The sequence below is a fragment of the Hoplias malabaricus genome, chromosome Y (assembly GCF_029633855.1).
Source record: "Hoplias malabaricus isolate fHopMal1 chromosome Y, fHopMal1.hap1, whole genome shotgun sequence".
NCBI lineage: Eukaryota > Metazoa > Chordata > Actinopteri > Characiformes > Erythrinidae > Hoplias > Hoplias malabaricus.
Genome location: NC_089820.1, coordinates 40693682 through 40709506, shown reverse-complemented (window position 1 = coordinate 40709506; position 15825 = coordinate 40693682). Strand labels below are relative to the sequence as shown.

The window sequence follows — 15825 nt, the reverse complement described above, 5'->3', positions numbered from 1 at the left end:
ACCATACATAAACAGGATCCAGAAACCCAATTGCTTTCTCTGGGCCTGAGCTCATATAAGATAGACTGAGACAAAGTGGAAACTAACAAATCAATATTTGAAATATATTTTGGAAATCATGGATGTCGTGTCCTCTGGGATAAAAGGGACCATTTATAAGCATATACTTCAAAAGCCATGCTGTTAAGAGGGTGCATTAGTGCATGTGCCATTGGTGAATGCACATCTGCAAATGCACCATTAATGCTGAACAATACATACAGGTTTTGGAGCAACGTGATGCCTTCTAGAACTTGCTTATTGCCAATCTTCATTTTGCATGTATTACAACAGCAGTGTCCCATTGTAAAAAGAGGTGCTGAAAGAGTTCATACCCATTGAGCATTGAGCATCATTGGGCACAAGGCGGGAACACACCCTGGAGGGGGCATCAGTCCTTCGCAAGGTAACACACTCTCACTGACACCTATGGACACTTCTGAGTCACCAATCTGACTGTGAGAGGAAACCGGAGCACCCGGAGGAAACCCACACAGACACGGGGAGAACACCCCAAACTCCTCGCAGACAGTCACCTGGATCAGGACTCGAACCCACAATCTCCAGATCCATGGAGCTGTGTGACTGTGACACTACCTGCTGCGGCCCTCCCATTGAACATAGCTGGTAAATTATGAAATAAAATATACTATTACAGAGACCTGAGCAGTATCCTAGGTCAAGTAAGAATGGTCTCCTGAATTCAAAAAAGTGTTGTTAAAATATGAGGTGATGCAACACAGTGGTGAACATGCCCAACTTTTTGGAATGTGTTTCTAGCATCACTCTTTAATTGGGCACTACTTTCTCAAAAATCTAAAATTCTTCTAAATTCCAACATATCAAATGTTATCGCTGTACTATAAGGAGTAAATGATTTGCACATCATTGCATTCTGATTTTGATACATTTTCCACATATAACGTCATTTTGGAGAAAATACAATAAACTATTTAATTTGCTTGTACACACTGTTAATCAGTATTTTTAGGTTAAACTGATAAACCATTTTACAGTGAATTACATTATATTACAAAGTAGATCATGATCTGCTCCACAACTGTTTCTAAATTCAAAGCAGTTAGGCCTAACTGAAGTAGTAACCTTGAGACAGTAATGCATTTTCAAGAGGTGAGCTATAGAGCAGCAACCTAAAACAGTGAAAAAACAGCAATAAAAATTATGTTTGCATTATTAGGTCTGAATAAAGGTGCCAGAAAGCACTAGTGCTGTTATTTTATCTGGTGCTTTCTAATGTAAGCACAGCTTTTGTTCAAGATTTCAAGCCACTTAATGTTAATGTTACCTCACATTTGAGTATAGATTTGGCAGTGTTAAAAGGGACTAAAAAGGGATGTAGGGCTTAAATCTCTTTTCTGTTTGTTTTTCAATTATCTTACTCTCAAACAAGGAGAATTTATAGGCTACATCAATTTAACTTTAACTACATCTGAATTTCACCAACCGAGCACCATGCAGTGTATGAAGGACCAAACCTGCCAAAAAAGTAAATAAACAAACGACTCAATAAAAATTATTTCCTCCATAATAATGATAATAAATATAAAAATAAATGTAAAAATCTCAGAGAAAATAAATAAAATCTTACATAAATTAAAATTTCTGTTTACATGCATGTGTATTTAATTTACTTTCCTCACTCTCTCCTAATTTAATTTTATAAATATATTTTTGTTATTTATTTTTATTTCTTTTTTCATTGTTATGTATTGATATTATTATTTATTCTTTTAAGCGGATACATACATTTCTCCATTTCACTGAGGCGAGCAGCTGCTTCTCTGAGCAGATCCGACACCAATCTTCGCCCTGACATTTTTGCTCTGGGACACTTCTATTACAATCAACTGCTCTGTTGTGTGACTTAACTGCTAAGCCTGAACGTGAAAAACATGCCTCCTTCATTAGCAAATATTGAGGAATAAATAAAGAAATAAAGAAATTTATGAATAAAACAGAATTAATTAATGATGAAGTAAATCAAACAAAAGTTAAAAATATAAATGCAGAAAAAATAAATTAAAAAAAATGATATAGGAATAGGAGATAGGAAATAAAAAATTTGAGTAATTTTTGTTATTTATTTTAAAATAAAAAAATAGATGCATAAATAAACAAATCATAAAATATATTAACCTCCCCCCCTCCAGTTTATTTATTTTTCTTTGTTTTTATGTGTCATTTATTCATTCATTTATTTATTTATTATATTTCTAGTTTAGTTATAATTTTGGCAGGGGGCCGCATGGTGGCACAGCAGATAGTGTCTTAGTCACACAGCTCCAGGGACCTGGAGATTGTGGGCTCAAGTCCCGCTCTGGGTGACTGTGAGGATTTGTGTTCTCCCCATGTCCGCATTTCCTCCAGGTGCTCTGGTTTCCTCCCACGGTCCAAAAACACATGTTAGTAGTCAAAGAAAGTGTTCATAGGTGTGAGTGAATGTGTGTGTGTGTGTGTGTGTGTGTCTCCCTGTGAAGGACTGGCGCCCCCTCCAGGGTGTGTTTATGCCTTGCGCCCAATGATTCCGGGTAGACTCCGGACCCTCCACGAACCCTGAACTGGATAAGTGGTTAAAGACAATGAATGAATATATAGTGAAACCTTGACTTACGAGTGAATCAACTTACAAATTTTCTGATATAGGAGCCGTCACTTTGATTTTTTGTTTGATAAAGCGAGCTGAGATTTGAGTAATGAGCAAGCGAGCTTACACCACCCGTCGTTAGGTAGCCCAGCGAGTGTTCAGTTCACTTGGCTATTTTGCCACATAGATGTCGTTAGGACTGTTTTAGAATATACTGTATATGTATGTATACTGAAATACTGAGAACTACAGCTCTGCTTTAGATAGAACTAGTGTTATCTTTGTAGCTCCTTGTGGCTTGGCTTAATCTGTACCTCGTCAAAGAAATTTGCTGCTATGAGGCAATTACCCAAGACCCCCCTGGTTAAAATTAGTCCCCCTTATCATTATTCTTTATTCATTATTCACTGCTGTATCACTGTTTTTTAATAGCATTGTAGTTTTTACAGTGTAGCGAATAAATTAATCAATAGAGCACGAAAAGGAAAACCTTTTTTTGGGAGGGGCTGGAATGGATTCATTTCATTTTAATGAAATTAATTTTAATGGTGAATTTTAATTTGATATACCGTGTTTCCCCGAAAGTAAGACAGTGTCTTACATTCTTTTTACCCCCGAAAGTCCCACTATGTCTTACTTTCGGTGTATGTCTTATATTGGTAAAAAATGTCGATTTTTGTTTTAACCATAAAATTAACATTTATTAACAACCTGAACAGTATGGTATTCACCATAAAACAGTTTTATAAAAGCAAGTGCCAAGAATGTCTTGTTACAACCGTATCATGACGGTATTTCCATGTATAACATGTAAAACAATGAAAAACGGTAAGAACGAACAGTTTGAATATGTTATACTGGAAGATAAAACAGATTTATTCCATGACAACCATGGCCATGCCAATCAGAGCGACCACCAGCGGCTGCACATGAGGGCACTGAGGCTGCGTGTTGGACCACGGACAACATTACTGCTGCTCCCGCGGCCTCCACATCCCTCCGCTCACTCCGCTCCAGATCCCTCCGCTCACTCCGCTCCAGATCCGTCCGCATCCCGCAGTTAATGCAGCAAAAGGTACCGGTTCTATGGCTTATATTTTTCCAACGTACTTTCGGGGTACGTCTTACATTAGCCGACCCCCCTAAAACCCACACTGCGTCTTACTATCGGGGAAACACGGTATATAATTAATTTGAAATCATAGCACATAACTTCTATTTACATTTTGACTGTGATTCGTTATGATAAACCATTTGAAAGGGTATCAAAAGTAGCATCGGAGATAGCAGCTGCACTGAACTGGCGTGTAGACCAGAGTAGCAGCGGGGAAGGCAGACCCACTTGGTTGGCAGTATAGAAGAGAAGCAGCAGGGGAAAGCACCAATTTGGAGACACTCTAGAAGGTTTCCCGGTCCTAAACTTATGTTAACAAAATAACCAGACGAAAACACACCAAAGACAAAGACCAAACACATCTGAAGGTTCGTACGAGTGGCTGTATAATCCCAATTCTACCCGCCTATGCCATTTCATTGTGTATCTTGTGTAAAATTACAGTTCAGAGCAAAAACCCAGAAAAAACCTCACGACTGCTCTGTCTTGAGGCAGTGTGTTGCCATGGTAATGTAAAAAGCATTCTGTACTCCAGTGATAGCGAGCTGTCAGTCATGCAGTCATTAGTATTGGACCACGCCCACACCGTTCTCAGAGAGCTCCGAGGATCGCATTTTGGTCATATTTGACGAAAGATTTATATTTCTGTGTTGTGTTTTTAATGTAATCTTTGCTGAACGTTTCACACCACACTCAAGTTTGAAATTATAGAGAAAAAAAATTCTAAATGGGTTCCTACGTGCTTGAAAATCCTATTATAGTAGTGAGTGGTTCTCCAGATATCTCTTTGTTTATAATAGGGTTAGGTACATCTGAAACATCAAAGACACCAGGTGCTACTATACTGGCTGCTGTATAAAATAAAAATTGTCTGAGAATATGGTTACTGCTTAATTTAAACTAGTTTATGTGGTTTCTGGCACTTTATAATGCTGTTAGCTATTCTTGTCCCAAAGCAATTTAAAAGAAAATGTGACAAAGCACATAAGAACACATGTCCTGTGGAATAAGTAGTTCTCACTGAGCCAGGTCCACTATTTGTTTCTCAGGATATTTCTCATTCCTTGGACAGAGAGCGGAATGTGCAGCCGGTTAGACGGCTCCTGCTGAATGTTCCAATGACAGGAAAGTGACCAGAGTGATGGCTGTTCAGCTGAACACATCTGCTCTCTCAGCAGGAGACCCAATAAAAGTTTATAGACACCTTAACATTGGACCTAGAGAAGAGCAAGATCTAGGGGAAGGGCAAAGGACGCAGTTGGTGGGTTCAACACAGCACCTGTTGAACAACAAATTAACTTGTACACCATACGACTGTAAAAAGAAGACAGATTTATGTTTTACTGAGGCCTTTTCTTAATTATGGTGTGCTATCATGTGTCCAACATTACTTCTTAAACAACAACTAGCCTACTATTTAAGCATTACACTGTGAGAGGCCATGTGCACTATTGCGATTAGCTCAGGTAAAAGTCACCTTCAGGTAGGATTAAAGCCATAAAATACATAAAGGCTCTGAACAAACATTCAGTAGTTTTGTTGTTTTGAGGCATCAAGACAAGCTATTTGTCATTATGTTCATGTGTCTTCTTTGCTTTTCCATAGAACCATCATCTTTTGGCAACCTCCATCTACAGAAAATTAATCAAAATAAAAAGTGGATTTTGTGTTTTACCAATTTTACAACCACTGAAATTTGGTCACATGCTTTCAAAGAGCTTCTCTAATATCAGTGGGGTGGATCAAATATTTTAGGGTTCAGCTGTCCAAAAATGTCAGCTCTGCAAAAGACCAGTCACCCTGTTCAATGCTAAGTGCTGGCTAGAGTGATAATAAATAAAGCCCCCCAACATTTGAGTTGAGTTGACCTTTGAATTGGGATGTAATGGTATTGGAAATCACAGGGAAATTCTAAGGGCAAAATTCCAGTGCTGCTTCTACTACTGTGATGCTTCAAGGTAAACTTGGCACAGGGATTTCCAGTTACGTTTCATAGACTCTTGTTGCCATAGTATTTAAATTAATACAGGAGTTCCAAAAGCATTCTTAAACAGCAGATCCCTCTCATGGAGCTCAAGCATATACACAGTAGTCATGCTTCTGCTAAAACTCCATTTCGTAACGACAGTGACACCTAGAGGTGAGGAAGGAAACAAGACCACAATCATATACGTTTGGGTATCTTTATTTATTCTTTTGGAGTAACTGGTGAAAAACACAAATTCAGCTATGAAATAAAGTAGACTACTTGTAATGATCTAAAATAGTCTAATGAATCCAAGAAAGAGACAACATTCAAAATGCACCAGGTAAACTACAAAATGAGAAAAATATGTAACAATTGTTTAAAAAAACAGACAATTATTTAAACTTAAAAGTGTTTTCCAAATGTATGGAGGGAGGGACAGGAGTTTTCAGCTTTTCCTGTGACACTTGAACAGGAAGGAAAACATTATCAGAGAGAGCTTCTGTATAGTTAATCAAAACTTCACTTCCATTTAGTTAAATGAAAATAAGTTGTGATTGACTCCTCACATATCTTTCAAATTCAAATGAATGTTATAATAAAAACATTAGCACAACACATTTCAGCAGAATAAAAAACAAAAACAAAAAAAAACATGCTTTTTCAGTGTGTTTTCTGTGGAATATGAGATAACAAAAAAGAAAAAAGCATTTCTTAAACAGCTTACAAAAACATCTATTCTGCTCAAAATGAGATTAGAAAAAACTCTTTTACATGTTTTATTCATTCAAACTGGGCAGAACAAAGCGTAGGAACTAAAGGAGAGGCAGAGCAATTGAAGAGGAGTAATCTTCATTATTTAGCCATGAGTGGTGTCGTCCTCCACAAAGTCCTTTGCCTGCTCTGCCGAGATCACATCAATGTGACTCACCTTGTGACACAGACACAGACAGAGCATGAGGCAAAATGAATGTTAATGGATTTTCTTTCACATTTAAAGATGAAAATGAAAAGATGCTCAAATTAAACCTTCACTTCAATTATCCAACAGATGAAATCCTCACACTAATCTTCACAGGCAGAAACTGTTCAGTACTATACATACCTTGTTTCTGAATTTGACACCATAGAATTTGTCAGCTGACTCCAGCAGCTCTGGTCTGAAAGTAGTGGTGATGAACTGAGCATGTCCAGCTAGCTCCACAATCATATCTGCAAACACAAGTACAAACGAATAATGATAATGATACTAATAATAATGAACAATAAACTCAAAGTCTGACCACTCAATTCAAATGTGTTTTTTTTATCTCTTAATATATTACCCATGGAATTTATTGGAAGCAGAGAACTGTGTTTTTTTTTTTTTGTTTTTTTTTTGCTAAAAGAGCAAAAACAAATGGTATTCAATTTGGCATTTAATACCAACATAAGCCCTGCTACCTAATTGAACTAAGAAAGGCATGTGCATGCTTGGTGGTGCTCTTGGAACATTGGTATACAACTTTTTGATTTTAAATGTACATTACTCAAGAGTGGTAATAGAGTTCATAAAACCAAAGGACCTCCTCCTTGGATCACCACCTTAACGTGGTGGAGGGGTTTGCGTGCCTGCGTGAGCCTAGGAGCTATGTTGTCGGGGGCAATAGCCCCTGGTAGGGTCTCCCAAGGCAAATTGGTCCTAGGTGATGGGCCAGACAAAGAGTGATCCATAAAGACATGGATGAAAAAGAGAAAAACGTGGACACAGCCTCCCTTGCCCGGAGCAGGGTTACCGGGGCCTCACCCTAGAGCCAGGCCTGGGGGAGGGGCTCCTTGGCGAGCGCCTGGTGGCCGGACTTTCACCTATGGGGTCCGGCCGGGATTAGCCCGAAGGAGATACATGGGTCCACTCTCCCATGGGCCCACCACCTGTGGGAGAGGTAGTAATCCGGGTCTGGTGCATTGTGGATCGTGTGGCGGTCGGGGTCGGGGGCCCTGGCGTTCTGATCCTCGGTTACTGAAACTGGCTTTTGGAACATGGAACGTAACCTCTCTGGTGGGAAAAGAGCCTGAGCTGGTGCGCAAGGTTGAGAGGTACCGGCTAGATATAGTTGGGCTCACCTCGACACACAGTATGGGCTCTGGAACCAATCTCCTTGAGAGGGGCTGGATGCTCTTTCACTCTGGAGTTGCCCAGGGTGAGAGGCGTAAGGCAGGTGTGGGCTTACTCATAGCCCCCCGGCTTAGAGCCTGTACGTTGGGGTTTACCCCAGTGGACGAGAGGGTAATTTCCCTGCGCCTTCGGGTTGGGGAAAGGGCTCTGACTGTTGTTTGTGCTTATGCACCGAACAGCAGTTCAGAGTACCATTCCTTGATGGGGACCCTAGAGGGAGTGCTGGAGAACACTCATTCTGGGGACTCCATTGTTCTGCTGGGGGACTTCAACGCTCACATGGGTAATGACAGTGAGACCTGGAGAGGCGTGATTGGGAGGAACGGCCCCGCTAATCTGAACCCGAGTGGTGTTCAGTTATTGGATTTCTGTCACAGTTTGTCCATTACGAACACCATGTTCGAACATAAGAGTGTCCACAAGTACACCTGGCATCAGGACACCCTAGGCCGCATTTCGATGAACGACTTTATAGTCGTATCATCTGACCTGCGGCCATATGTTCTGGACACTCGGGTGAAGAGAGGCGCTGAGCTGTCAACTGATCCCCACCTTGTGATGAGTTGGATCAGATGGCGAGGGAGGATGCCGGACAGACCTGGCAGGCCCAAACGTGTGCTGAGGGTTTGCTGGGAACGTTTGGCAGAGGAACCTGTCAGAAAGATCTTCAACTCCCACATCCGGCAGAGCTTCGACTGCATCCCGGGGGAGGCTGGTGACATTGAGTCCGAGTGGGCCACGTTCCGGACCTCCATTGTTGAGGTGGCTGAACGGAACTGTGGCTGCAAGGTTGTCAGTGCCTGTCGGGGTGGCAATCCCCGCACTCGGTGGAGGACACCCCGGGTGAGGGGGGCTGTCAAGCTGAAGAAAGAGTCCTATCGAGCCTGGTTGGCTCAGGGGACTCCGGAGGCAGCCGACAGGTACCGAGGAGCCAAGCGGCTTGCGGCCTCGGCAGTCGCTGAGGCAAAAACTCGGGTGTGGGAGGAGCTCGGTGAGAACATGGAAAACGACTGTCTATCACTGGGGCTGAAGTGGCCAAGGTGGTAGGGAAACTCCTTGGTGGTAGGGCCCCGGGGGTGGATGAGGTTCACCCCGGGTTCCTCAAGACTCTGGATGTTGTGGGGCTGTCCTGGTTGACACGTCTTTGCAACATCGCGTGGACATCGGGGGCAGCGCCTCTGGACTGGCAGACTGGGGTGGTGGTTCCCCTTTTCAAAAAGGGGGATCGGAGGGTGTGTTCCAACTATAGGGGGATCACACTCCTCAGCCTCCCCGGTAAGGTCTATGCAGGGGTACTGGAGAAGAGAGTCCGACTGATAGTTGAACCTCGGATCCAGGAGGAACAATGCGGATTCGGCCCCGGTTGTGGAACACAGGACCAGCTCTTTACCCTCGCTAGGATCCTGGAGGGTGCATGGGAGTTTGCTCAACCAGTCTACATGTGTTTTGTGGATCTGGAGAAGGCATTCGACCATGTCCCTCGGGGTATTCTGTGGGGGGTGCTCAGGGAGTATGGGGTACTGGGCTCTTTGTTACGAGCTATCCAGTCCCTGTACAAACAGAGCTGGAGTCTGGTTCGTATGGCTGGCAGTAAGTTGGACTCCGTCAGGGCTGCCCGTTGTCACCGGTTCTGTTCACAATTTTTATGGACAGAATTTCTCGGCGTAGCCAAGTGGCGGAGGGTGTCCGGTTTGGTGGTCTCAGGATTCCATGTCTGCTTTTTGCAGATGATGTGGTCTTGTTGGCTTCATCGAGCCGGGACCTCCAGCTCTTGCTGGACCAGTTTGCAGCCGAGTGTGAAGCGGTAGGGATGAGGATCAGCACCTCCAAGTCCGAGTCCATGGTACTCAGCCGGAAAAGGGTGGAGTGCTCTCTCCAGGTTGGAAGTGAGATCCTGCCTCAAGTGGAGGAGTTTAAATACCTCGGGGTCTTGTTCACGAGTGAGGGAAAGATGGAGCGTGAGATTGACAGGCAGATCGGTGCAGCGTCAGCAGTAATGCGGGCTCTGTACCGGTCCGTTGTGGTGAAGAGAGAGCTGAGCACAAAAGCAAAGCTCTCGATTTACCGTTCAATCTACGTCCCAACCCTCACCTATGGTCACGAGCTTTGGGTAGTGACCGAAAGAATGAGATTGCGGGTACAAGCGGCTGAAATAAGTTTTCTCCGCAGGATGTCTGGACTCTCCCTTAGAGACAAGGTTAGGATCTCGGACATCTGGGAGAGACTCGGAGTGGAGCCGCTGCTCCTCCACGTTGAGAGGAGCCAGTTGAGGTGGTTCAGGCATCTGGTTCGGACGCCTCCTGGACGCCTTCCTGGAGAGCTGTTCCGGGCATGTCCAACGGGGAGGAGGCCCCGGGGCAGACCAAGAACACGCTGGAGAGACTATATGTCTCGACTGGCCTGGGAACGCCTCGGCATACCCCCGGAGGAGCTAGAGTTGGTGGCTGGGGAGAGGGAGGTCTGGGTTTCTTTGCTCCGACTGCTTCCCCCGCGACCCGGACAAGCGGTGGATAATGGATGGATGGATGGAAACGAAAGGAATAATTCTTGAAGACTAAGGTGCCCCAGTTAATATGAACAGTACAGTACTAACAAACTTCTTATTAGTTTTGTTTCTTTAACATTAGAGTCATCATTTTCAATTAAATCTGATTCTGAGTTACATAACTCAGTGCGTCTCTCTCACCTGACACAGCTTTTCTGTGCTGGGCATCCAGGGCCTGGTCGATTTCATCAAACAGGTAAAAGGGGGCAGGGTCACACTTCTGAATGGCGAAAATGAGGGCGAGTGCCACCAGAGACTTCTGACCTCCAGACAGTTGCTGCATCTCCCTCATCTCTCCCTGCTTACCTGTAAATGACACCTAAGACAGAGGAAAGACTGACCGTTAACAAAGCTAAAGCTAGATTCATTTCCTCCAAGCATTTTACCCCAGCTTGACAGAGTTAGATTATCTGAAGTGTTGAAATGTCTTCTGAACCAGTGTTCAGGAGTGGTCTGTCGTACAATAAATTAGATAGTATGCAACTCCTCTGCTTTTTCCTGCATTGTGTGTTTGACAGTTTATGTATCAATGGAAGACATGCTTATTCCCCTTTGTGTTAAAACCTCAAGTCATATCTACATATTTTTTATTATATTCGACATTTTTGTCGAAATATACATTTAACTATATTAGTGCCAAATATATATCAAACACAATATTTAAAATATTTATTGTGCGCACACACACTTACCCTGATTCCAACTCCAGTGAACTGGTCAACACTTGGCACGCTGCTCTGAGAGGCAGAGCCTTTCTCACTGTCCGTTCCTCCTTCTCCTTCATCCTGTGATTGTCCTCCCTCAGCATCTCCTTTCTTCATCACCAAAGTGGCCTTCCCTCCTGGAACCAGCTTCTGGAAGACCTCACTGAAGTTTTTAGACACCTGTAGAAAACATGGGTTAACATAACACAGGGTTAACATAAACCCTCTGTATCTCTATGTTAAAGCAATCTGAATTAATTCCTTACCAAATACAGTCTTAGGTAATGAGGAGAGTCCAGATAACAGTAAGACAATGAGTGTGGTGCCAATACCTGTTTGAAAGTGAGTTGGATGGCCTCATATTTACGCAGTTCCAGAACATTCATGAGCTCCATGATGGATTTATAACCCCTGTCCAGCTCATCTTGCCGCTTTATCAGCTTCTCTTTCTGCTCAGAGAAGTTCACAAATTGGTCCAGAGCCTTCTTGTTCACATGGCTGTACTTTTTTAGCTCTGTGTTACACTGCTCCAGCTTTCGGAAGAGCTGCATAAAAACAAAGACAAAAAGAAGTGATGAAACTCAGCACATACAAAACTTAGAAAATGAATGACTAAAACGTGAGCTTCCACACGTTTAAAGTACATGTCAAGAATCACTGCATCAAATGTCAGCCCCTGTAAACAGAATTAAAATATCATAAACCAAATCAAACTGTAAATTCTCAGGTGTGTTCTTGGCTGGCTTTGTTGGTCCGATTTCTAATTATGACTAAAAAATTAGTGATGTAAGCAGCCTTTCTTTTTGGAATCAAGCAAGAAATGCTCAACAAGGCTACATACATAGACAGCAGTAATTTCTTTAAGTGATGTTTCAACAGGAGTTCTAAATTCCTAAAGATATGTAAAGCTGCACATATGAAAATGACACGATTCTCAGTATCCCCCTAATTGTTCTCTAATGTCTGTAGAGAAATTAATATAATGAAGAGGGAGAGGGGGATAATGAACATGTGAGTCACCTTTGTGTAGGAGAACACTGTGAGAGCCCTATGATAGCAGAAAAGGAGAGGGAGAGGGGGAAGAGCAGCAGAGGAAAAGAGAAAATATGTTGGCAGTTCAGGTATGCAGCTGTTGGATGAAGGAAGGTGCAGAACAGAGGAAGGGATAAGTAAAAAGAGCACAAAGACAACAGGGCAGTGATGTCAACAAATAATCTTCGGAATTGGAGGATAAAAACATGAAAAGACAACAATGTAGCAAATAGATTACATGAGCCATGAAGAAAAAAGGGGAAAAAAAAACAAACAATAAAAAGGAACTGGGTTTAATACGTACCTGTTTTAGCGTGAGTGTCTGATACTTCTCAAACGCCTCTTGGGGTAGAGAGCCAAGCTCACGGATCTTTTTCATGCACTCCTCTTTCTTCTTCAGCAGCATACCCTGCCGGTTGGTCATCTTCTCAAGCTCCTTGGTGTCATGGTTGATGGCATCATTCTGCTCCTTCTCAATGTTCTTCCAGCGCTCCATGCTCTTGATATGGTCTTTTATCTCAATTTCAGTTTTATCAATTAGTGAGTCCAGGTCTGAATAACAAGAGGAGAAAGATATTACTCTGGCACCGTTAAAGTTACAGTTACATAGGGATGGGTGACATCCACATTTTTCATACCATCATTCCGTTTCAAAATATTAACGCAGAATACAGTATTCCTGTGAGGGGGGGGGGGGTAGTCTGGCTGAAAAGTTGAATGAAGCATAAAGTTAAATTAAGTGTCTTCTTAGTATTTTGTTTTTATGTTTTCAGCTTCTTTCTCTCTTTCAACCCAAACTCAGCTCTAAACTCCTAACTGAATTGGGCTACTGGGCTTGTATCCCCACACCCGTTATCAGTGTGACATCATCAGTCAGTGAGCGCCCCCTCCCTGTGGCTCTCAAATGCACATAAATTAAATCTTTGGCTCAAAAATACAAGGATATAGAACAGAAATTTCACATGCCACTCGTGTGTTATAATTTTGAAATACCATCCTCATTTTGAGATACCTTCCATATTTTAAATGCTGCGGTATACAACATTACCCTACAATTACATCAATAATGCGTCCCTCTGACGATCTGAAACATTAAGATTCACAACATCCTGTATTCTTTTTCAGAGCAGGCACTCTAAATCAGAGTCATATGTTGTCTACTTAGAAGACTTGCTTTTATGTCAAACAGGACAGAGATAAAGGATGCAATAAACTTAAAGAAAAGCAACAAGCTGCAGTCACAGCTGATACATACAAATCTAAATGTCAGCTCTGAAATCATCAAAATCTTGCAAACTGACACGTTACACCCAGATGGCTACATCAGCACTCAACTAAATGTGTGTGTGTGCGTCTGTGTTGCCCTGTGAAGGACTGGCGCCCCCTCCAGGGTTTATTCCTGCCTTGCGCCCAATGATTCCAGGTAGGCTCTAGACCCACCGCGACCCTGAAGTGGATAAGCAGTTACAGATACTGAATGAATGAACATTACTTTCTCATGTGTTTCTGAAACACTTGATCTATGTTTTCAGAATTCTGAATTCCTAAACATAAATTTTACTGCTTGTTCAGAGAGGACATATTATGGAAAAAATACTTTCAGCACATTGGCACATTTATTTGTGCATCTCCTGTGCCCACCAACCCAGAAACTGAAATAAAAAACAACCCAGTCAGCTTTTGTGGGCAGAAGTTGTTCTGATATTGTGATTCTGCTTATTAGATTGCAGACACTTCATAATTGTCCCACCTTCTTGCCTTTAAATGGATTAAACAGAGCAAAGTGCAGAGGATTACGTTTCTGAGTAAATAAGGCAAAAATAGAACCCATTGAAATGGCCAAAAAGAAAAAAAAAAACACATCTTCTGCTCATCACTCCTAGGTGCCTCGCTCTGAAATCAGCCATTTAGACAGGGTAAGAATGCTGGTGTGTTGTTTGTTGTCTTTTTTTTTTTTTTTTTTTTTTTTTTTTAAAGTTCCTTTAAATTCCTTTAAATCCAGAATGTATTGAAATTTTTATTTTTTATTTTTCCTACACTCACCCTCTGAGCGAGCCATTGTATCTTTAATGCGCTTGTTGATTCCATCTAATTCTGAGGTGGTGGCTGTAAGGACCGTTCCTCCTTCTGTCTCCCTTAGCTCATTCAGTTCCTAAAACACAACAGACATCATTCTCAAACCTAGTGTTTTTGGCCTTTTGTTCTCTAGAATTCCAGAGTTCTCATCTCTTGATACACCATGGACTAAAGTGTGTTAACCTCGAAAAATACAAAATCCAATTATACTGTGCACATCTTTTCAGACAATGGCAAAATGAAGGACAAACTTTCTTAATAAAAAATAAATATAAATAAATATATTTGACTTCAATATCTTCAGGCAAATTTTTAAGTTGAAATAAATTAGGGAGTTTCAGTTAAAGAGTGCACAGTGATTTATCTTTATGCTTAAACAATCTATGCATAATGTACCTCAAATAAGGGTTAAATGATAATCTACTGAACTGAATTAGATGTGTGTTACAGCAGGGAAACATCTGGTAAACTGAGTTATGGTAACCTACCTGTTCCACCTGATCAAGGCGTTTCCGTAGGTTCTCATTGAGGAACGTCTCTACTCTGGTCATAATACCCTCCAGCTTAATTCTCTCATTTAGCAGCTGTCTATTGTCCTATGAGAAATAAAAGAATAATATTTACATACTGCAGTGCTAAAAAACAGAAAAGAAGAGAAACTAGACGAGCCTAGTTTTGCCGGACTGGCATTAGCCATATAACCATTGTCACAGAGGTGTTTCTGGCATTTCAAAAACAGGAAAGCCAAAAATACATACCCCTGTCATTGGAAGCATCATATCAATGTCTTTGTTTACATGTGGTTTTTATTATGTGATTGTGTTGTACAGAAAATATGAAGGGCAGGACTAATAAATGCAGAGAAAGTTTTGTTCATAATATATAAGAAATATATTTTCTTGATCATTTTGTTTAAAAATCAATACTAGATGATTTACCACCAAATAGCAAACCCAACCAAAACATTTTGTTGATTTTAAGAATTACAATGACTTATTTATTCGAGTAAAACTGAAGTTTAATATGGCCGTGTGCAGCTATATGGAGTTTTATAACCACACCAATGCCACAAAATGTCTCTCCACCACAAAGACACACACAAGTGAAATAAGACAAATTCAGCAGTCCTCCTCTCTGTAAGATACCGAGCTGTTGCCGAGCTCTAAGCCGTCCTGTTTAGCTTGTGAACAGTAGAGTAACATAGCTAAATCCAAACACAGCCCTAGAAACACACAAATGAAGCATGCTCCTGTTTTTATTTCCTATTATTTATTTATATGAAACACAGTAAATAACCCTGCCCAGCTCCACTGGGCAATAACACTACGTGTGAGGCTCTGAGCTCTCGAATTACTGAACCTTGACATGCCCACGGAAAAGACACGGTTCATGCTCAAGAACCTTCTGTTCTTTGGTTCCATCTGGGAACTATTTTTTTCTTGTTTGCAAACAAGTTTATGTCGGTGGAAATTTATTTCACAAACTGGAACCGCTCCATTTCCTCACTGGTTGAAAAGCGCTATGTGAAATATAGATGAACTAATAACAGAATGTGAAATAACGTTCCTACTCGCACATAGGCATAAGAT

The 15825-nt window shown here is 41.6% G+C and overlaps 1 protein-coding gene across 1 annotated transcript in view; it reads right to left on the bottom strand.

Moving 5' to 3' along the window:
• Positions 1 to 5936: 5936 nt before the first annotated feature.
• The window catches only part of LOC136678670 (structural maintenance of chromosomes protein 3), a 34136-nt gene continuing 24247 nt past the window's right edge, over positions 5937 to 15825 (bottom strand). Inside the window, exons 22-29 of the mRNA XM_066656757.1 lie at positions 14725 to 14832; positions 14204 to 14312; positions 12465 to 12712; positions 11461 to 11673; positions 11117 to 11308; positions 10566 to 10743; positions 6830 to 6936; positions 5937 to 6655 (exon numbers count right to left, since the gene is read on the bottom strand). Coding sequence (XP_066512854.1) covers positions 6584 to 6655; positions 6830 to 6936; positions 10566 to 10743; positions 11117 to 11308; positions 11461 to 11673; positions 12465 to 12712; positions 14204 to 14312; positions 14725 to 14832 — 1227 coding nt within the window. The 3' untranslated portion in view covers positions 5937 to 6583. The remainder of the gene's footprint in view (positions 6656 to 6829; positions 6937 to 10565; positions 10744 to 11116; positions 11309 to 11460; positions 11674 to 12464; positions 12713 to 14203; positions 14313 to 14724; positions 14833 to 15825) is intronic.